The following is a 23,672-nucleotide window of genomic DNA, read 5'->3' as shown; positions in this document are numbered from 1 at the left end:
TGGACACCTGTTTACTTGAATGTGGTGTTTACATGTGGACACCTGTTTACTTGAATGTGTTGTTTACATGTGGACACCTGTTTACTTGAATGTGGTGTTTACATGTGGACACCTGTTTACTTGAATGTATTGTTTACATGTGGACACCTGTTTACTTGAATGTGTTGTTTACATGCGGACGCCTGTTTACTTTAATGTGTTGTTTACATGTGGACGCCTGTTTACTTTAATGTTGTGTTTACATGTGAACACCTGTTTACTTGAATGTGTTGTTTACATGTGGACACCTGTTTACTTTAATGTGGTGTTTACATGTGAACACCTGTTTACTTGAATGTGGTGTTTACATGTGGACACCTGTTTACTTGAATGTGGTGTTTACATGTGGACACCTGTTTACTTGAATGTGTTGTTTACATGTGAACACCTGTTTACTTGAATGTGGTGTTTACATGTGGACACCTGTTTACTTGAATGTGTTGTTTACATGTGGACACCTGTTTACTTGAATGTGGTGTTTACATGTGGACACCTGTTTACTTGAATGTGGTGTTTACCTGTGGACACCTGTTTACTTGAATGTGGTGTTTGTGGTGTTGCAATGCGCCGTCATTGGTTGCCGTGGATACTTTGTGACACGCGATACAAAAGCTGTCATACAATCTGCCAACACCTGTGGCTCAGGTGTTTCTTTGCAGGGCACAAGCAATATAAAATGAACTGGAAACCTCATGTAAAAAAAAAGATACAACATAAAGTAGCAGGAAAGACGCCAATAATGAATAAAGCAAAACATGTTCTAGACCAAAAATCACTCCATATTCTGTACTGCTCGCCAGTGTTACCATGTCTGAGTTATTGTGCAGTAATATGGGGAAATAATTACAAACCCTGTTTCCATATGAGTTGGGAAATTGTGTTAGATGTAAATATAAACGGAATACAATGATTTGCAAATCATTTTCAACCCATATTCAGTTAAATATGCTACAAAGACAACATATTTGATGTTCAAACTGATAAACATTTTTTTTTGTGCAAATAATCATTAACTTTAGAATTTCATGCCAGCAACACGTGACAAAGAAGTTGGGAAAGGTGGCAATAAATACTGATAAAGTTGAGGAATGCTCATCAAACACTTATTTGGAACATCCCACAGGTGTGCAGGCTAATTGGGAACAGGTGGGTGCCATGATTGGGTATTAAAACAGCTTCCCAAAAAATGCTCATGTCTCCCAGTGGAAACCATTCTCCCGAATGTCTCTTAATGGTGTCTGGGACAAAGGAGTTTTTTTACTCATTATACACAAAGCAAACTATAATCTGCTACCCAAGAATAAACAACAATTCTTCTCAACAAAAGAGGAGAAATAAAACCTTCGAGAACATTTTTATTTAAAACATTTGTACGCATTTGTATCGGTTCGCAGCCGAGTGTGAAGCGACTGGGATGAGAATCAGCCCCTCCGAGTCCGAGTCCATGGTTCTCGCCCGGGAAAGGGTGGAGTGCCACATCCGGGTTGGGGAGGAGTCCCTGCCCCAAGTAGAGGAGTTCAAGTACCTCGGAGTCTTGTTCACGAGTGAGGGAAGAGTGGATCGTGAGATCGACAGGCGGAATGGTGCGCATACTTGCCAACCCTTACGATTTTCCCAGGAGACTCCCGAATTTCAGTGCCCCTCCCGAAAATCTCTCAGTGGAAACCATTCTCCCGAATTTCTCCCGATTTCCGACCAGACAATAATATTGGGGGCATTTTAGCCATTAGCGTCCTCTACAACCTGTCGTCAGGTCCGCTTTACCTCCATACAAACAGCATGCCGGCCCAGTCACATAATATATGCGGCTTTTACACACACATAAGTGAATGCAAGGCATACTTGATCAACAGCCATACAGGTCACACTGAGGGTGGCCGTATAAACAACGTTAACACTGTTACAAATATGCGCCACACTGTGAACCCACACCAAACAAGAATGACAAACACATTTCGGGAGAACATCTGCACCGTAACACAACATCCATCCACCCATTTTCTACCGCTTACTCCCTTTGGGGTCGCGGGGGGAGCTGGAGCCTATCTCAGCTATAATCAGGCGGAAGGCGGGGTACACCCTGGACAAGTCGCCACCTCATCGCAGGGCCAACACAGATAGACAGACAACATTCACACTCACATCCACACACTAGGGCCAATTTAGTGTTGCCAATCAACCTATCCCCAGGTGCATGTCTTTGGAGGTGGGAGGAAGCCGGAGTGCCCGGAGGGAACCCACGCAGTCACGGGGAGGACATGCAAACTCCACACAGAAAGATCCCGAGCCTGGGATTGAACCCAAGACTACTCAGGACCTTCGTATAAACACAACAAAACAAATACCCAGAACCCCTTGCAGCACTAACTCTTCTGGGACGCTACAATATACACCCCCCGCTACCACCAAACCCCCCACCCCCATCTCTCGGATTCGGAGGTCTCAAGGTTGGCAAGTATGTCGGTGCGGCGTCTTCAGTAATGCGGACGCTGTATCGATCCGTTGTGGTGAAGAAGGAGCTGAGCCGGAAGGCAAAGCTCTCAATTTACCGGTCGATCTACGTTCCATCCTCACCTATGGTCATGAGCTTTGGGTTATGACCGAAAGGACAAGATCACAGGTACAAGCGGCCGAAATGAATTTCCTCCGCCGGGTGGCGGGGCTCTCCCTTAGAGATAGGGTGAGAAGCTCTACCATCTGGGAGGAGCTCAAAGTAAAGCTGCTGCTCCTCCACATAGAGAGGAGCCAGATGAGGTGGTTCGGGCATCTGGTCAGGATGCCACCCGAACGCCTCCCTAGGGAGGTGTTTATGGCACGTACGACCGGCTGGATGCCACGGGAAAGACCCAGGACACGTTGGAAAGACTATGTCTCCCGGCTGGCCTGGAAACGCCTCGGGATCCCCCGGGAAGAGCTGGACGAAGTGGCTGGGGAGAGGAAAGTCTGGGCTTCTCTGCTTAGGCTGCTGCCCCCGCGACCCGACCTCGGATAACCGGAAGAAGATGGATGGATGGATGGCATTTGTACATACGTACAACACTTAAGACCTTAAGTATATCAGTATGTGGAATTAAATTATGGAATGGATTAAGCAAAGAAATCAAACAATGTACTAATATAATCCACTTCAAGAAACTCTTAAAACTTAAAGTGTTTACAATGTACAAAGAAGAAGAACCATGATAAACATTCTGAATTTATCTCATCCATCCATTCATTTTCAAGGTAATCTTACTCATCTCACCATATGAGATTAACTTACTTCACCAATCATTATTTATTTATTTATTTTTATTGTTATTACTTATGGAGTATATTGTGAATAAATCGAGAACAGGAAGTGAACAAAAGTTTTAGCAACTGCTATGTGAAGGAAAAGGGGTAGGATTAAATCAACTCTGCTTCTTCCTACTCCTTTTCAAAAAAGTTGAATAGAGAAACTGGAAATTGTGATGTATCATGTTGTATGCTTGCATGTTCGAAATAAACTCAAACTCAACTCAACTCAACAAGCAAAACAAGGAAACCGTAATGGTTAATAGTAAAGAATCTGAATGACTTTACCTCCTTAGGGTGTCTTCAATTGTGCATAATCCAGTAGAATATATATAAAACAAATTCCATTTGCAAAGATAATACTGCTGCCAGCGATGTATAGTTTAATAGTTAGGTGTCATTATTGAGCCTGTAGTTTGCAGTGGTGTAAATGAGCTTCCATTATTCAGTGTGGGTTTATGATTGGGTTCATGAGGAAGGAAACCACAGTATGATGTCCATCCATCCATCCATTTTCTACCGCTTGTCCCTTCCGGAGTCGCGGGGGGTGCTGGATCCTATCTCAGCTGCATTCGGGCGGAAGGCGGGGTACACCCTGGACAAGTCGCCACCTCATCACAGGGCCAACACAGACAGACAGACAACATTCACACACTAGTGTTGCCAATCAACCTATCCCCAGGTGCATGTCTTTGGAGGTGGGAGGAAGCCTGAGTACCCGGAGGGAATCCACCCAGTCACGGGGAGAACATGCAAACTCCACACAGAAAGATCGCCAGCGCAGGATCGAACCCAGGACCTTCGTATTGTGAGGCAGACGCACTAACCGTGCTTCCTCGTTCTGTCCTCATTATACCTAATTAAATATCTTACATATGGGGCGGATTTAAAATTGAAAAAGAGGGGGTTTAGCCCAGATGAATGATTTTTGTAGCATGTGCAAAAAAAATGGTGCCATCTTAAGAAAAAAATATGGCATTTGCACTTTCAAATTCTACCCACCTTAAAGGGGTATCATGATTCTTTAAAAAAAAAATTAAAACACTTATCTTAAAAGGGGAACTGCATTTTTTTTTTTTTAATTTTGCATTGTGAAATATGAAAGAAAGACATGACGACGGATGGATTCTTTTTTAATGCATTCTGAATACTAAATAAATGCGATCTAAAGTCTGCTTGCAATGGAGCCTATGTGAGCCGTTCAATTCTGCCCATAGAGCCCCTAAAAACATCCAGATACATTTATTAGGGTTGAATATACAAACCCTAATACCAGTGAAGTTGGCACGTTGTGTAAATGGTAAATAAAAACAGAATACAATGATTGGCAAATCTTTTTCAACCTATATTCAATTGAATAGACTGCAAAGACAAGATACTTAATGTTCGAACTGGAAAACAATTTTTTTTGCAAATATTAGATCATTTGGAATCTGATGCCTGCAACATGTTTAAAAAAAAGCTGGCACAAGAAATTTGAGGAATGCTCATCAAACACTTATTTGGAACATCCCATAGGTGAACAGGTTAATTGGGAACAGGTGGGTGCCATGATTGGGTATAAAAGCAGCTTCCATGAATTGCTCAGTCATTCACAAACATGGATGGGGCGAGGGTCACCACTTAGTCAGCAAATGCGTGAGCAAATTGTCGAACAGTTTGAGAACAACATTTCTCAACGAGCTATTGCAAGGAATTTGTGGATTTCACCATCTACGGTCCGTAATATCATCAAAAGTTTCAGAGAATCTGGAGAAATCACTGCACTTAAGCGATGATATTACAGACCTTTGATCCCTTAGGATAATTCACAATCATGAGAGACAAGAACACAATTGTCTTTCTTTTTTTTGATGGATTCTAACTTGTAAATAAACATACTGTACATAAAAGTCCACTTACAATGGAACCCATGGGAGCGATGAAGTCATGACGTCATTGCGTCTATTCCGTCCATAAAACCCACTAAAAAACATCCAAAAAGCGCCAACAATATTCCATTTACATTTCGTGACCATCGAGAGGAGCCAGATGAGGTGGTTCGGGCATCTGGTCAGGATGCCACCCGATCGCCTCCCTCGGGAGGTGTTTAGGGCACGTCCGACCGGTAGGAGGCCGCGGGGAAGACCCAGGACACGTTGGGAAGACTATGTCTCCCGGCTGGCCTGGGAACGCCTCGGGATCCCCCGGGAAGAGCTGGACGAAGTGGCTGGGGAGAGGGAAGTCTGGGCTTCCCTGCTTAGGCTGCTGCCCCCGCGACCCGACCTCGGATAAGCGGAAGAAGATGGATGGATGGATGGACCTGAATTTTAACCAAGTATTGGCAATATTGTTATTAGAAGCGCAAATGTTAAGGAACTTCTTTTAGTGACGCATTGACCAAGAGAGGTAACCTACCTTATGCTGCTGTATTGACATCATCAGCTGGTGAGCTGTTTTCTTGCCTCTGAACTCGTGAAAGGTAATTCCAGATTATGAATCATGCCTTTCACTTTGATAGTAGTGGGTATACAATACACACAGTAAGCGTGAAAATGGCCTAAAAAACGTATTAATAAAAATGTATTGTAATAATAAAAAAATTAATAGATATATATTTTCTTGAAAATTATGAGTAGATTTAGAATCCAGCTGGTGTTGTTGTCAATCTGTCAGAATACTTTTTATTGGGAAAAAAAAAACTTCCTTATATTAATGTTTACATTCTTCTCATGGCTCACTCAGGCAGGCTGCTGAAGCTCTTCTTCCCCAGGGGAGGCTCAGGGAGGCAGTATAAAGGCTACATTACGCAGCTGCTGGTACTGCCCGTTACTTCCGAGTGATGATCCTATTATACTTCATCCAATGTCTCAAAATAGGGTTAAGTCAAACTTGAAAGTTCTGTCCAAATTTGTTAAAATAATATATAATTTGTGCAATCTAGCCATCTATTTTGTATTGCCCTTATTCTGTTCAGGGTTGCAGGGAAGCTGGACCAGCCTATCCCAGCTGAATTTGGGCAAAAGGCAGATTACACACATCACAAAGCACATATACTGTAGACAAACAACCATTCACACTCACATTCTCACTGTCGCTGAGTTTAAACTGAACCCACACTGGTCAACCTAGTGAACCACTATACTACCAGTGACCCTGTTGTGTGCCATAGACTGTATGTATGTGCACAAATCTAGTCTGTAGTCAGAAATAATCACATTCTAAATATATAGATAGTGACATTTGATTGTATGTGTGTATCAAATACATGTATTCAGATTGAATCACTACGGAGCTGTACAGAACTGAAAGCTACATGCAGATTTCCCACTTCCCAGAAATTTCAAGTGAGGGACAGGAAGTGTACATTCAGTGTTGAAATCCACCACCACAAGCACTAGTTGTGTGACTAAAAGTGGCCTTTTTTATTTGAGAATTGTTTTATGTATTCCTATTGAATCAGTACTAGAGGTGGGAGGAGGTTGAATGTCCAAATATCAATTATTTTTTTACAAATCTTAAGTAAAGTAATACAGACGGTTCTAAAAAGCAGATCTCGCGCGGACACACACGGACGGAGGAGAACATGCTAACTGCGGCACTAACCGAGCTTGAATGTCAAGTAGTGAAACAAGAAAATAACAAATGCTAAGATTCAACAGAAATATTCAACATATGGCTTACAGGATATTCATATATGTATGTATGTACAGTATGTATGTATGTATGTATGTATGTATAATAGATATGTGTATATATGTGTATAAATATATATATATATAATAGATATGTGTATATATTTGAATAAAAATATATATGTATATATATATGAATAAAAATATATATGTATATATATGAATACATATGTATATAGATCTATGCAGTGCGCACTAACATCCAAAAACAAACATTTTTGAAATATTTTCATATAAAATGTATTTGTAAAATCAAATTATAGATAAATTAAATATTATACATTTATAATATATAATAATATACAAAAAGTTAAAAACATATTATATAATATTGATATACAATATGTTAATTACGATGTATAAATAATCGATTTATAATTAAATTGTAGCCCCTGAATCGCAATTGAATCGCGAGGTGCCCAAAGATTCCTACCTCAATCAGTACAGAACTGGAATTCTGTACCTATTTCCCACTTCCCACCAATTTCAATTGAGGCACAGTAGGTGTAGATTTGGTGTTGAGACCAACCACCACAAGCCCATTATTGTGACTCAACATGGACTTTATTTTTTGTTTGAGAATTGTATTTATTAGAGAATGAACTACTAGCAGTTTGCAATTGCATTTTTCATGCTTCATTTTAAAAATCTTTGAAAACACATGCTAAGCAGTTTTATGTTCTGCATTTTGATCCCTCCCTGTCTGGAAAATGAACAGGACTATGGTTGTAATACGGAGGTATGTACCGAGCCATAAAGATGCCGGATCGTTACACCCCTATTAGTTTGAATGTCTTTGCAAATGCCATGAGGGTGCAAAGTGTCTGCTTACTCCCAACAGGCATGCTTTTGGATAAATGTCAGTTTGAAAAAACAAACAAACAAACAAACAATTATTTTAGTCCTAGCCAAGTTCAATAGCCTTGTTGTGTTATCATTAGTTCAGTGTTATTTGACACACAGGCATGGGTATCGCAGCCCAACGGTGAAAGCAGAGCCGCCTATTGCCTCCATCATCTATTAATAGTCCATTATGTTGTAAGGTGATTGCTGTCTTTGCGTTTAAGCCTCCTTGACATCTACCCCCCCCCCCCCCCCCCCCGTCCCCCGTCTCCCTCCCATTTTTTTTACATCATGAGAGCACTGTAGACATGAAATAACACCATTTTAGTCACTTTTACATTCTTCTAATCCAATTTAATAATGCTGTCTGAGGCTGAACCAATTAATGGCCACAATACTGAACAGCTTGATCTGATTGTTTTGGTCATGTCTGTTGGCCAATACTTCTGTAGTATTTATACTTTTAGTTCATTTAGCCATTTTTATGCTTGACAATACCTAATTTAGGGCAAAATGTTGTGGAATATGCTTTGAAATGTTTTAAATCCGCAATGTAGTCAAATCGCAATATTTGAAGTGAAATGTGGCGAGGGACAACTGTACAGAATGTTGAGAACAACAGATTGTAAAAAATGATAACTCTTAAGTCGTAAAAAATGAAAACTCTTAAGTCTATGGATTGTAATAAATACAATTACTGTATTCAAGTGCATTGATAAAAAAATAACTACAATCATAAAATTGTGTGCTGCAGATGTTTACTTATATGGTAATGTAAGAAAAATATGATGGTAGATCTGAGCAATACTAGTGTTATAACATTTTATGATAATGTGTCTTCATATACTAAAAAGTCAAATACAGTATAGATTTAAGAGCAGACCTGGGATACGTATTAGTTGGCCATTTTAAAAAGGTAGTTTTGTATCAGAAATAAATCAGTGATGACAAGACTGGGGAGCAATTAGAGGGCCAGTCAATGATCTGAGGGATCACTCGGATTCCAAAGGCCTGCTGTTGTGGAAGGAAAATGCTTTTCACCCTAACACGTCGCTGGAAAAGCAAAGTGCAGCGACATGGCAGCATAATTAGTCAATGCCTGGACTGCCACTCTCAGCACCTGCCTCTGTTTACTTGTAATGATTTTTATTGAGATGCACCATTGCACTTGTTATTGATTCCTTTTTTCAGCCTCACAGGGCAAGGGTGGCTCTTTTATGCCTTGTCAGCCTTGTACTCTCTTCACTTAATCGCCCAGAGAGCCTTATTGTGCACTTCTCACCAAGATTATTTAATTTTTTCATTTTAAATTTTCTAATTGAATTTCCCTTCTCGTTTTAATGCTCTCAGCGCTACTTACTCACCTCCTTTAAATTAGATCTGTTCGGCTGCTTTAGGGAAGATTATAGGGCATTAAAGGGCTGAATGCTGCTGGAGCTTCCATATCAGTGGATATGGTTTGGGCTTCCATGGAAGAGCTGGTCTGTTACTTTTACTTCCTGTCAACCGGAAGAGAGAGAGAGAGTCCTCAGCTGGGAGTTGAGCACCTTGAAGTCATGCTTTTACCAGTTCAGCTTGCCAACTTAGAACAGTAAACCCTTATCTGAGTTCCCACAGCAGGGTGTTGCATAAGTTTCACAAGAACACTGTGTAACTTTCCAATTAATTCAACTAAGACCGTTAACAAAGCTGGATACTAAACATTGAACCATGGACATTTCATGTAAAAAGACAAAATATTTTTTCAATGAATATATAGATTCTGTTCATAACTTTTATGGACAGAATTTCTAGGCGCAGTCAAGGCGTTGAGGGGATCCGGTTTGGTGGCTGCAGGATTAGGTCTCTGCTTTTTGCAGATGATGTGGTCCTGATGGCTTCATCTGGCCAGGATCTTCAGCTCTCGCTGGATCGGTTCGCAGCCGAGTGTGAAGCGACTGGGATGAGAATCAGCACCTCCAAGTCCGAGTCCATGGTTCTCGCCCGGAAAAGGGTGGAATGCCATCTTCGGGTTGGGGAGGAGTTCAAGTACCTCGGAGTCTTGTTCACGAGTGAGGGAAGAGTGGATCGTGAGATCGACAGGCGGATCGGTGCGGCATCTTCAGTAATGCGGACGCTGTATCGATCCGTTGTGGTGAAGAAGGAGCTGAGCCGGAAGGCAAAGCTCTCAATTTACCGGTCGATCTACGTTCCCATCCTCACCTATGGTCATGAGCTTTGGGTTATGACCGAAAGGACAAGATCACGGGTACAAGCGGCCGAAATGAGTTTCCTCCGCCGGGTGGAAGGGCTCTCCCTTAGAGATAGGGTGAGAAGCTCTGTCATCCGGGGGGAGCTCAAAGTAAAGCCGCTGCTCCTCCACATCGAGAGGAGCCAGATGAGGTGGTTCGGGCATCTGGTCAGGGTGCCACCCGATCGCCTCCCTCGGGAGGTGTTTAGGGCACGTCCGACCGGTAGGAGGCCACGGGGAAGACCCAGGACACGTTGGGAAGACTATGTCTCCCGGCTGGCCTGGGAACGCCTCGGGATCCCCCGGGAGGAGCTGGACGAAGTGGCTGGGGAGAGGGAAGTCTGGGCTTCCCTGCTTAGGCTGCTGCCCCCGCGACCCGACCTCGGATAAGCGGAAGAAGATGGATGGATGGATGGAATATATATTTTGGGTTTTAGTTCCTCTTCAAGCATGGACATCACAATACAGTACAATAATTGTAGTGCAGTAGTTCTTACAGAACTGCACTACAATTTCAGTGTGGGCGGGAGCATATATGACATACTCACCTAATTTGCTTAATTATGAGTAAAGTGCTTTAATGTTCGTTGCCAAAAGTGTCCAACAACACTGGAAAATCTCGCTAGTCATTTTTTAAGGGGAAAAAAACATATAGAGGAGACACAAGATTCCATAGTCTTGTCAATTTAGCATGGGTACAGGCCTTTGTTAGTACACATAGATCAGTGTTTTCCAACCACTGTGCCGCGATAGAGTCTGGTGTGCCGTGGGAGAATATGTAATTTCGTCTATTTGGGTTAAAAATATTTTTTTCAAACCAGTAATAATAATCTGCAAATATGCCGTTGTTGAGTGTCAGTGCTGTCTAGAGCTCGGCAGAGTAACCATGTTGTACTCTTCCATATCAGTAGGTGGCAGCCGGTAGCTAATTGCTTTGTAGATGTCGGGAACATGGTTTGTTGTGATCACAATATGCAGACGACAGCGTGCAGGTAAAAAGGCGTCCGTCTAATGCCAAGCCAAAATGTTGAAAGAGCCATATTGGACCAAAAATACAAAAACAAATCTGTCTGGAGCCGCAAAAAATTAAAAGCCATATTACATACACATAGTGTGTCATGAGATATACATTGAATTAAGATGACTTAAAGGAAACTAAATGACCTCAAATATACCTACAAATGAGGCATAATGATGCAATATGTACATATAGCTAGCCTAAATAGCATGTTAGCATCGATTAGCTTGCAGTCATGCAGTGACCAAATATGTCTGATTAGCACTCCACACAAGTCAATAACATCAACAAAACTCACCTTTGTGCATTCATGTACAACGTTAAAAGTTTGGTGGACAAAATGAGACAGAAAAAGAAGTGGCATAAAACACGTCCTAGAAAGTCGGAGAAAGTCATACATGTAAACAAACTACGGTGAGCTCAAGGACCGCCAAAATTAGTAGAACAAAATGGCGCTCGCCAAATACTCGAATCAGTGAAGCATGTTTAATATAAACAGTGTGCTTTATAACAATTAGGGAGGTTTGTGTCATGTTTGTCCTCCTACAGAAACCATATTAAAACAAAAAATATATTGTTTTCCCCTCATCTTTTTCCATTTTTCATACATTTTTGAAAAAGCTCCAGAGAGGCACTAGGGCGGCGCTAAAGAGCCGAATGCGGCTCTCGAGCCGCGGGTTGCCGACCCCTGGCTTAAACCAAAAATAAACAAAAGGCGAGTGCCGCTAAGAAAAGGCATTGAAGCTTAGGCAAGGCTATGCAAAACGAAACTAAAACTGAACTGGTAGCAAAGTAAACAAAAACAGAATGCTGGAAGACAGCAAAGACTTATAGCGTGTGAGAGCAGACGGCGTCCACAAGTTCCGTCCGAACATGACATGACAATCAACAATGTACAGAAGACATGAAACTTCTACAGGAAAATACCAACAAAACAGGAAAAGCCACTAAAATAAGAGCGCAAGACAAGAACTAAAACACTACACACAGGAAGACACCAAAAAACCCCATATAAGTCACAGCGTGATGTGACAGTACTTTGAGACAAGAGCTATAGTCATGCATGGTTGGTTATGGTTTGAATTCTTATCCAAAACTTGCGAGAACAACTTTTTATTGTCAATATCAGCTACTAAGTTTAATGTTTTTATGTTTTCTGCTGGTGGTGTGCCTCCGCATTTTTTCAATGACAAAAATGTGCCTTGGCTCAAAAAAGGTTGAAAAACACTGATATAGATAATCGAAATGACGTATACCTTTCTCTTCGATACGATTACAATAAAACGATATAAAACAGTATAAATAAGACTTTTCACTCACAGTCTGTTGGGTATAGATCTTAGATGAGTATGGTCCGTTTTGTTGTTCAGGGAGCTAATATTGGCCATGATGATCAGTGGAAAAGCCAGCTTGTACAAGTGACGGTTTCTGGTCTTTCAAGTTTTGGGAAGCTGTTTTTACTTTTTTACTTTCTGAACACAAGTACAGTTTCCAATAACATATAAAAGATATAAAGATGCTAGACCAGGTGTCGGCAACCTTCAGCATACGAAGAGGCATTAAAGCCCATTTCCCACAAAATAAAACCCACCGAGATCCCTAAAATGACGATAACACCATTGACAATTTCATTACACTTATGGTATAGCATTTATGAAATTAAACCCTAGACAGAAAACGACTTACCAAGTATATTTGCTCTAAACAGATTGCCCAAGCAGTTCTGAAATTGTTATTTTTCGGCCTTCTTCAGCTTGGTATTTTTCCGTGAATGCTGTGTGTTTGTTTTTTCTGTGAATGCTATATCTATAATGTTTGTTGTGAGAATGTCTTTGAACATTTAATTTTTTTGGTTTGTTTGCTATTTAAACCCCACATATTGAGCGCACATGTTGAACCAACCTCGTCAATAGTGAAATAAAATTAATCTGTTCATGAAGCATTAAATGTTCTATTTCCATCAGAAATGTTTATCTTTTTTAATCTATCCATTGATAGCTTACGTGGGTTGACCGCTAAATGCAATACAATTGTTTTGCAGCAAAAGAAGAAGCACAGGGGCTATGGTGTACATTTCGATCAACAAAATATTAAAATATGTTTTATTTGTATATTACAAGAACACCAAACTTAAATTAAACTAAATTAAAAAAAATATATATATATATATATTTATTGACATTTTTGTTTCAAAGGCAAGCCAAAGGGAGCCAGGGCGGAGGCCTGAAAGAGCCTCATGCGGCTTCAGAGCCACGGGTTGCAGACCCCTGTAGCTAGTTTTCACAAAGAAAACGCCACATTGTAAAATTCTCCATATCAACTTGGAACAAAAGAATTAAACTTGAAAAATGCTCTGCCATTTTTTTATATTTCAAGATCGCTGATATGTTCATTTTCCTGCCAATCAAAAAGGGATTTAACCTTAGGCAGATCATCCAATCAACATACGGAGGAAGCTTGGCTTCCAGGCCAGCCGAGTCCAAGCCCACTTACCATACACTTCTAGAGATGGGCGGAACAATGCCGTGCATTTATCCATATATCCATTTGTGTAGTTTGGCTGCAGTAGAACAATGCCCCCCATTACAGTCAATGGACGCTCAGTTTCCACTGTGACGCAACTACAATGAATTAAAAGAAAGTAGCTGATCATGAAATGCATTTTAGCGCATATTTAGCCAATGAAATGTAAAGTACATAATTGACCACTTATTATGTTATCATTTTAGGGCTAAAGCTGAGCTTCCTTTGCAGAAATCACCAACTGCTCGTACGCTTAGACAAGAGAACAAAAAGTCATTGTTTTTCCATTTTTCTAGTATCTTATGTCCTTTTTTTGTTTGCTCTGACTTTCTTGTCTTGTATTACCAATCAATGTTTGTCCAGTTCTCTTCCATCATATTGTGTCAGTCATAACAAGCTTATCTGCATTCTCCAGCTGGGTGTTGTTGGTAATTTCCTCACCCTGTCCCTGTATGCACCGTCAGCATGTTCAGTGTTATTACATGCTGCAGATTAGCCAATATGTGTTTTATGAGGAAGGACAGGTGGACCCCAGCTTACTAACGGTCTTGTCACTCGGCATATCCTTCCCCCTGCTAGTGCCACTGACTGTACTGTATGTTCAAATCCATGGTCTTTGCATGGCCCTGCCTCCCTACTGTGTAGACCTGGATCTTCTCTCACTCATCCAGCTTTATTGGCCTATTTACGCAGGCACTCTACATCAAACTGTTAAAGCCAAAACGTCCGTTGTCCACACAGCTTGTCTTTCCCCCCATTGTAGCCTTGTCTCTCTTAATACTGTTAAGTACATCGCTTGTTCTGGATTAGAAGCTGTGTAATGGGAGTTAGCGCATGGCAGAGCTCCTGGGTACCTGACATATTGAGTGAGACGCCATCCTGTCAGTGTCCTAGAGCTGGTATCGAGGACACTCTCAGGAATTAATGAATGAGTACTATCTCTCACAGAGGAGCCACATGATACTTGCTCCTAAGATACAGTTTTTGTGGTCATGTGAGAGATTTGTCGTTTCATTTGAAACAACCGTCTCACCATGTGATGTTTCACTTTGATCCATGCACTCCTTTCTCCAATGGGAAATTAGGGAACAACTCTCGCCGGCAGCAGTGCGTGTCAGCCAACGTACCACAAAGTTGTCAAGGTTTTTAGTTGAACAAATTAGATCCAGCAAGTCACAAGAAGTGTATTTGCAAACAAGTCACGATACATATTAATAACACTGTGTAGTTATTTGCTTTAGTTTTGTTACTACAGTTTGGCTTCACTTGCTTGGTTGCTTTGCTGTCCCTTTTGCCATTCACACTTTGTTCTATCATTGCTCACACTGTTTTTCTTTGTTTGCCTTTGGGGACAGGCGCTGTCCTTGTTTTCTAGACACCCACAGCCCACAGGAGCATACATAGTATATTTCCGGTCGTTCACGCTCCATGCATCTTTTCTGTTGCAGGACACAGGCGGAGATGGCACACACATGTCGTGGGACCATCAACCTAGCCACTGCTCACATCGACACAGAGGACGCCTGCAACGTTGTACTGAGCAGCGGCGGCCGCACATACCACCTGAAAGCTTGCACCGAAGTGGAGCGGCAGCGGTGGGTCACGGCGCTGGAGTTAGCCAAAGCTAAAGCCATCCGTATGACACCCAACCTGTCTGGTAAGTGCAGCTAACTACTTAATTATGGAAAGTGAATCTCTATGTTGGAATCAAAAGAGTAGACCCACCCTACTCATGAGGCATTGGTAAAGGAATCTACTGTAATCTGAGTAAATAAAGGCTTGGCTGGTACAGGCCAAGCAAACATAACTGTGTTTAAAGTGGGATTTGTTATTATGCTACCTGCACTTTGTAACCATATTGACTCAATTAACATATACAGTAGCTGCTTATGTTGGATTTTTGGGGCGCTGTTGTTCTCAATTGTGCCCTGATGATTGAAATTCAGCAGAGGTGATGTTATCACTGGCATTGTACTTCTTTTGCACTGTTAACATTCCAGCTTGAGCCAGATGAGGGCAGCCAAGTATCCTCACCAAAAAGCAAATGAGCAGGTTTGCTTTTCATGCAGCATGACAACAGACCATTGCCCACAGCTGTGGGAGAATGAAATGACCTTTTCCTCCAGTCTTTTCACACGATTTATACCAACAAGTTTTTGCCAAAGAGAAACTTCAGAGTGAGTAGGGCTAAATATTCCTCCGACCTCGCTTTTGAAAGTCAAATCACTCCATGTAGATTTGCAGCCCTTTTTAGCCCCAGTTTCCTGTAAATTTGTATCTTAAGGTGTATGTTATACTGTATATTCATAATCTAAAGTAAATACTCGAGATGTCCTGACGCCAATCATGGGATTGGATCAGGGCCCATATTTTTTTAACTGAGCCCAGCCGATCTTCACCACAGCTTGGTCTGAATGTTTACATGGCTAAAGATTGTACTCACGTGAAAGATTCCTTTAAAATAGATGCACGCTCAGGGAGAAACCATTACATTTCGGATTACTTGTTACACAAATGCAAGACTTGCATGAATTCCAGGAGGGTGCGTGTCTTACCAAAACACCGGCTCATATTTGAGACCAACTTGAGACCAAATGAATCCACAGTGCAAATACACTTCTAAGATACTAATCCTTACCACCTTGGTGAAAAACTTTCTTCCAAGAAGCATTATTACTGGAAGTCTAGAGGAAAATGAATGGCTAAACATGTTACACACTAGGGATGTAACGATAGACAATAATAATGATTCGATTCCGACTCTTATGGTGTCGATTCCATTCAGAATCGATTCTCGATTCAGCAAGGTTCTCGTCATTGATTATTTGGTATATAAGTGATAATAAAACCTTTTCTAAACATGTTATAAAAGTTCTTCTTGGCTGCTGACCTATAACTTATAAGCGCTGTGTTGGCCCCACCAAAAAACGTATATTTTTAATTTATTGTTAAAATGTTATTTACAAAAATCACAAAACTTTAATAAATCTAGTAAAATAAAATTGAGCAACCCCATCTTCAACCCAATCCCAGCTTTACTAGATATGTACAATGCATTTGAGAAGACATACCCTACAAATACAATATTTATTAAATATAATTTTACTAAATTACAAAAAAAATGAAAAACAGTACATCAGTAATAATAATAATAATAATAACATCAATTATGGTTGTCTATTTTTAATCCAAAAATTGCTTCTTAAAATTTTTTTATTTTTTTTTTCAAATCGATTCTCGAAAATTGTGAATCGATTTAGATTCGAAATAGATAAAAATCACGATTTGGATGTGAATCGATTTTTCTTTTAGCACTCCTAATTAGTTTTAGCGTTTTATATCGAAATTAAGATATTTAATTATGCATTTTTGCAATTGAACCTAAAAGCTATGCTCTTTTAGAACACAGTGATTGTTCTAAACGCAGAGGAAAAGAGACGGAAAGAGAGTAGGATGCTACAACGCCCGCCAGAAATAATAAGTATTAAGAATAGATTTTACCTGCTACGCACTTTCCATTGAAATAAATCTTAAAGTGCTACAGTACAAATCAATATTTAAAACAACAAAAGCTTAGCAATTAAAACAGATAAAAGATCAAATACAAAACACTATCAGTGAAGCCTAATAGACACAAAACATGCAAAATAGTAGTTTTTTTTAACAGTGTCTATTTGTTTAAGGTATTGAAAAAAAATAACTTGGTGAAATGATTTCCTTTTGAGCACACTCAACAATACAGCAATAATAATGAAAACTGCGATAATGTTGGTCACAATAACAATGATAATACATTTTCGTATCATTACATTCCTACTACACAAACACACCAAGCAGGACAACACAAGAAGCTAACCGCTAAAGCTTCAATGTAAAGTAGGAGTGATCAATACAATACATACAATCTGTACAATCAATACCTAGTATAGGTCAGTACGTAAATAATACTGAAATTATTAGTTCAATAGTTTTTTTTCTTGTTTATATCATTACAAAATCTTTTTTTGGGTTGTTTTTGTTATTGTTTACATAGTAGGGGAGTACGTTTCTGGATACAGGAAGGGCAAAACCCAAATGATTTAAATCAGGGGTGTCCAAACTTCAATTAATCATCAATCAATCAAAGTTTACCTATATAACCCTTAATCACAAATTTCTCAAAGGCTCAGATCCCATATCAGGGCAAGAAAAAAACAAACCCAATGGAAACAAGCATAAACCTTGGAAGGGACCGCAGATGTGGGGTTCCACCCCTGGATGACCGGTGCAATGGATGCCGAGTGGATACAGTTAATAATGTGAGAGTCCAGTCCATAGTGGGGCCAGCAGGGGATCATCTTGCATGTAGACACGTTGGGGCGCAGAGACGTCACCTACTGATGCATAAGGAGTGGTCACCCCAGGTCCTGACCTTTTGCCCTGGGGGCCGCATTGGGCTAAAAAAATGTATAGTTATGTATTTAAGTATATTGATGCAGTTTTACATTTATTTTCGTTTCACTAAATAAGCGTTCTTCACTTGCAACTTAAATTAAAAAAAAAAAAAAAAGTGTAATAAGAAACTAATTAATTCTCACATTTATTAAATTAATGAAAATGTGTGCAAAACTGGTCCATAAGTACCTTGTAATAAAGGAGCTCGTTGGATCTCTGGATGAGGTGGCTCACTGCAGTCAGCCAAATTTTAGAACTGTCTGCATTACTTTATTTCCAGTAAATAAATCGGTTATCGAGTATTGACGTTTACTAATCGATTCAATAATCGTCCAGGTCTAAATTGCGATGCATCTAAAAATCGATGATTTCCCCACCTCTATAGTCAATAAGCTCCTTCTTTTTCTTTATCCCCTTTTTGTGAGGTAGACTGGCTTGTACATGCACATGTATCCTCTATTTCCAATACAAATGAACTTATAGTTCAAACTTATATCTGTCTGTCGACTCGCTATGGAAGCACTAAAAACTACAACATGGCTGACGAGGAGAAGACGCTGTCGAAGTGGAGGCACGTAAATAACACCGCCCACAAAACGGCACATCCTGAAGAAAGCGTTTTGTAAATGGTCTGTAAAACATAATCCATTCTACATTTTGACCAAAGAACCACCATTACATGTTATGTAGACCACAATGAAGTGTTTTTAATGTAAAAAATACACATTCATGACCCTTTTCAAGAAAATTACATGTAGTGTTCAATACCACAAATGTAATGCATCAGAATGTGATTTACAACAATGACAGCAAATTCTAATTTTAATAGGACAAGCTTTTTAAAAATGTATTTTTGTGTCTACTTAAGTTACTCGCTATAAAATATTTCAGTTATATAATCTATTGTCAAAGAATCGAATCAGGACTGGAAATTGGATTGGATCTGTGGCCAAAAAAATCAGGGAGTTAAATGTTGATCGGAACATCCCTACTATTTACTATATTGTTTAATAGATATCTCTACAGAATTGACCCCAGCTTCGTTTGCTTTATTATACATAATGGTTGAAATAGCTGCATGATGGGTACAATCATGACCGCCTGAATGCACGGGCTTACCTGGGACCCCCACCCAATCAGGGGCCCCGATTTTCACTGTGGAATGAAATGATTGGCATTCATAGTGTTTAGGTTTGGGGGGGTATTTTTAGTTCTGGAGAGTGTCATTGGTTAGGTTGAGGTTTGGCGGTGGCCAAAACCCCGTCAGCCCCCCTCTTAGGTTAAGGCGGCCCTGGGTACAATCCATTATTGAAGGAGTATGTGAAGTTGTTGCTAAAAAAAAAGATGATAATTTAAAGTAGCTGTGAGTTAATGATCTTTAAAGGCTAGTGTTTATGTTTGCACAGCAGGGGACTTTGTTTTTGCAGGCTCTTATCAGAATCAGATATTCAGAATCACACTTGCCACAAACCCACTTCTTTGACAAGTTATCTCTGTTCATCAACCTCCCACTTCCAATCAAGAGGAGATGGCTGCTATTAATCACATGTGAAGTGTGTGACTCACAGCACAAAGTCTCACTTCATCACGAGTGGATGAAACCAGTTTTAAGACTTAGAATTATGTTTATTGGACTTTGTGTCTGTGTTGGCTCTGTGATGAGATGGCAACTTGTCCAGGGTGTACCCCGCCTTCCGCCCAAATGCTGCTGGGATAGGCTCTTGTCACACCCGCGACCCTTGAGGGACAGGCGGTAGAAAATGGATACTTTCATATTTAAATCTTAGGATACTTTCATAGAATACGGAAGCCATCACATCTTTTTCTTCTGAACAGATTGTGACTGATTCAGCTTTTTGATCCTGTGTAATCACAGCCTTAGCTTTTATTTAGGAACCTTCCTCCTTACACCTTGTTTTTAAATCAGGCTTGGACAGGATTCTAAGGAGCCAAATTGTACTGTCATCCATTTGTTCAGCAGGTGGCACTGTTCCCCCTTGCTTCCATGATACGGTGTATCTGCCAGGTTCACCCTCTCATCAGTGGCTGTGCTTTATAGTTACTGGAAAAATTAAAAAAAATATGTGTCCCAATATGGCAGCTTGTCCATCACCAAGTGTATCATTACATAATTCTCAAAATTAGTGTAAGTTTAAAGTTTGCTTTTTATTATTATTATTATTGTTATTATTATTGTACCTCAATGTTCTGTTGTTTGTAAGAAAAAGGGATTAAAAGGTAAAAAGCTGAACCATCATTATTTGTGCATTTTTGATCAATTTAGTTTTAATGTAAACCTTTTGGCGATATGCTTAAAGCGGGTCTACATACAGTTTGTGTATGTTTGTGATTAAGCTAATCCTTCATTTATTTTATTGGTTTATGCATTATGAATATCTATACTGATCCTATTTCAATGTAATATGTTTTTTGTCCGTGTTCTATCCATGGTCCTGAATCAGAGACAGAGGGCGGAAAGATCAGAAACACTTTCATCACGCTTGCTTTGCTTGCTTTTCCACCCCTCCTTCCTTCTTCCAGTCTCCTGGTCGCGATACACATCCATGTATTTCTCCCCCACTACCACATTCTCACCAGTACTCGCTCCTCTTCGTTCTCCTTCTTACTCACTGTCAGGTTTCTCTTTCAGTGAGCCCTTAATTCAGTTTTTTCTCCTAGAAGGGGCTCCATTTTTGAAAAAACAGTATTCAATTGCTATTTTGTCCTACAAGGTCCAAGGGGAAAATAGAAAGAGGATTAAAAACACAGGCTTGCTCTTGTAAGTATATGAGAATGTGTATTTGCGTTTGTTTTGTGTATGTGCATCTGGCAAGATGCTGATTTCTATCCTCTATGGTACTTGTACTTTGTAATATATCATCTATTATTTTCAACATCTGTATGTAGGAAATTTAACTTGGAGTTTGATCAGTATGTTTTAAAATGTTTCTGATCCAATATTATACATAAAGAAGTACGATTTATATACTATGTTTTAATCTTATTCTATTACACGGTTCAGCTATAAAGTGGCATAATCTAAACGCACTGTATACAATACATCAATAAATACAATTATCAAACGATAGCATATTCTACATACAGGGTTTCCCCCAGATTGCCAATATAGCAGTGGTAATGGGGAGGGGGCTAGGGTGTGGTCAATATGAAATCATATAATTTGCATAATCAGCGTTGATGCATATATTTTCTTTAAAAATTTTATAAATACATTTAAAAACAAATCTGTCTTATTTTAATTAATTACAACATATTCTTTCTCTTATTATATCGTTTGGTTAAATTTATTATTTGTTGCTGCTTATTGTAAAATGTACATGTACTATGGCATCTTTTTCTGGTGTTACTGGAGACTCTTTACTTCTGTCGCTCAATGTGCGTGATGAACAGCAAGATCTGCAGCGAGCCTGATGTCACACTTGCTTTGCGCTGCTGCTTCAGCTACATTTTCTCTCCTTAAAAGCTGCCGCTGTCCTGTTGATTTACACATGTTGTAGATTGGTGTCTGCGGGTATATCTCGGATATATTCAAGTAAATCCACATTGAAGACTTTCTGCCACTGCTCCAGACAATGGTGTGCGTCTTGCCTACACTTTACAACATCCTGTTTCGGTAATGCTGTTTTGGTAATTTAAGTCTTTTTTCAGTGGCTGAATTTTCGTTGCATCACTTGTCAATAGTGCGCAAATAATAGGCGATATATATCCATGTATACATTATATTACTTAAAGTTCTTTTCATGTAAAAAAACAACTTATTTTTTAGAGCGTGGTGGATTTTATTTTGACGTGGCGGGGTGCCAAGATCAATTGCATGTAGAGGAAACCCTGATATAATTATTCATAATTTCTAATATTTTATTCATAATAATACCATACTTGCTATTACAGAATGTTTTGAAAAAAATACCTGTCAACATTCATTGCGTGCATCATCAAGATGTGTATAAGTACATTTATGTGCTGTAAAGCCATCTGCAGCTGCTTTATTTGCATATTTTGCTGAAGGATCTGTCATGCACTACCTCCAATTTCTGAGTATGAGAGGATGTTGCAGAATGGCAGCTGGTGAGGTTTATCAACTATTCTTTGTTGCTGTGCTTTGCTTTTAATTATGTTTTGTACTAAAAAAATCATGCTTGGCTGAGGGAGGTTGATTTACTTTTTTGTTGTTCGTTTTCTTGACAGACATACACCTTATATAAGAATAACTATGGCGCCAAAACACTGCCAGTAAAGTTATGGTATTAAAAAAATGGCATTGTAGAAGAAATTGTATTGGCACCAAACACATTTTGGCATTGTAACATGTTGAATAAAAAAATACAAACACTGAAAAAACACAACATTTTTGGTGGCTATTATTTTTATCATGACATGTTTTTAAATGTCCATCTTCATATATATATATATATATATATATATATATATTTTTTTTTTTTTTTTTTAAATTTATTTATTTATTTATTTATTTATTTTTTTTTTACACATTATCGTATTTGTGTTTCTCACAGGTTTTCATTGTCAGCATCTAATTTTTCAGATTTAATTTCCAAATTCACTTCTCTTTTTTTCTTTTTTTTTAACTCACTGGCAGTGATTTCACGTAGAAGGGAGGTGGGCTGTGGGCGGGTCTTAGACTGTATGAATGTGCATCCAGGTTTTGAGTAGAGGAGCGAATAGTCAGTTGGCTACCGCCATTGTCGTTACAGACTACTACCTACAGTAAATTAAATTCTACCCTATTAGTTTCCCGATCCAAAAGGAAAAAAATGGATAACGAATAATTTTTCCAATTTCCGATTTTGTGCACAATTGGAAAATGGAAAAACGGGGTAAGAACACCAAGTTTACCCAGATGTAGATGCTTGTACTTGGACTTGGAGGAAAACCAAATGTCCAAATAAAGCTGAAGTTATGGGGATGTCTGTATTTTACTTAAATTAGTTACGTCAATAAGTTCTAATCTTGTCATGTTGAGCGGTTCACAAAAGGGGCTGGCTTAGCAGCAAATGAAAATAAATAAGTCTTTTGGCTGCTGGTGTCCTTGAGTGCAGTTAAACAATCTCTCACTATATAGCAGCAGGTAGCTAGGTGCCTTATGAAATCGCTGCCAGTAAATATAAATAGTAAAAAAGAGAAGCGAATCTGAAAAGTGTAAAGTTGAAAATGTAAAACTGTGACACACACAAAAACGATAACTGTGTAAATAATATGAAGATGGACACTGAAAAATATGTCATGATACAAAAAAATTAGGGTGAACGATTAATCGATATATTGATTTATATTCCTTAGATGCAATAACATTGATCTGTACTTGGAAAGTTTGCCTTCCAGAAGATAGGTATTGATCCAACATCGTTTTTAAATGCAATCGATCAATACTAGAAAAAGGAAAACATTAGATTTAAGAACGGCAGACTTGAGCATGTTTAAAGGAGCCATATGTAGTAATGTGGCCAGAAATGGTAAAGAGTAGTAGCAGGTCAAACCACTGCTCATTTAACCCCGAAGAGATTTTGTTGTACTTAATTTAGTATTATTTCTATGTCAAAAAACAATGGTAAAAGTAGTTTGATATTAACATTGTACTATTTTATGTTGAAAAATA

The 23,672-nt window shown here is 39.3% G+C and overlaps 1 protein-coding gene across 2 annotated transcripts in view; it reads left to right on the top strand.

The window, feature by feature from the left end:
* Positions 1-23,672, top strand: part of osbp2b (oxysterol binding protein 2b) — an 81,056-nt gene that overhangs the window by 1,266 nt on the left and 56,118 nt on the right. For both annotated transcript variants that reach the window (XM_061986331.1, XM_061986330.1), the window contains exon 2: positions 15,052-15,260. In XM_061986331.1, the coding sequence (XP_061842315.1) occupies positions 15,052-15,260 (209 nt within the window). The remainder of the gene's footprint in view (positions 1-15,051; positions 15,261-23,672) is intronic.

This window comes from Nerophis lumbriciformis, linkage group LG12 (assembly GCF_033978685.3).
Source record: "Nerophis lumbriciformis linkage group LG12, RoL_Nlum_v2.1, whole genome shotgun sequence".
Taxonomy (NCBI): Eukaryota; Metazoa; Chordata; class Actinopteri; order Syngnathiformes; family Syngnathidae; genus Nerophis; species Nerophis lumbriciformis.
This window is presented reverse-complemented; position numbering and strand designations above follow the sequence as displayed.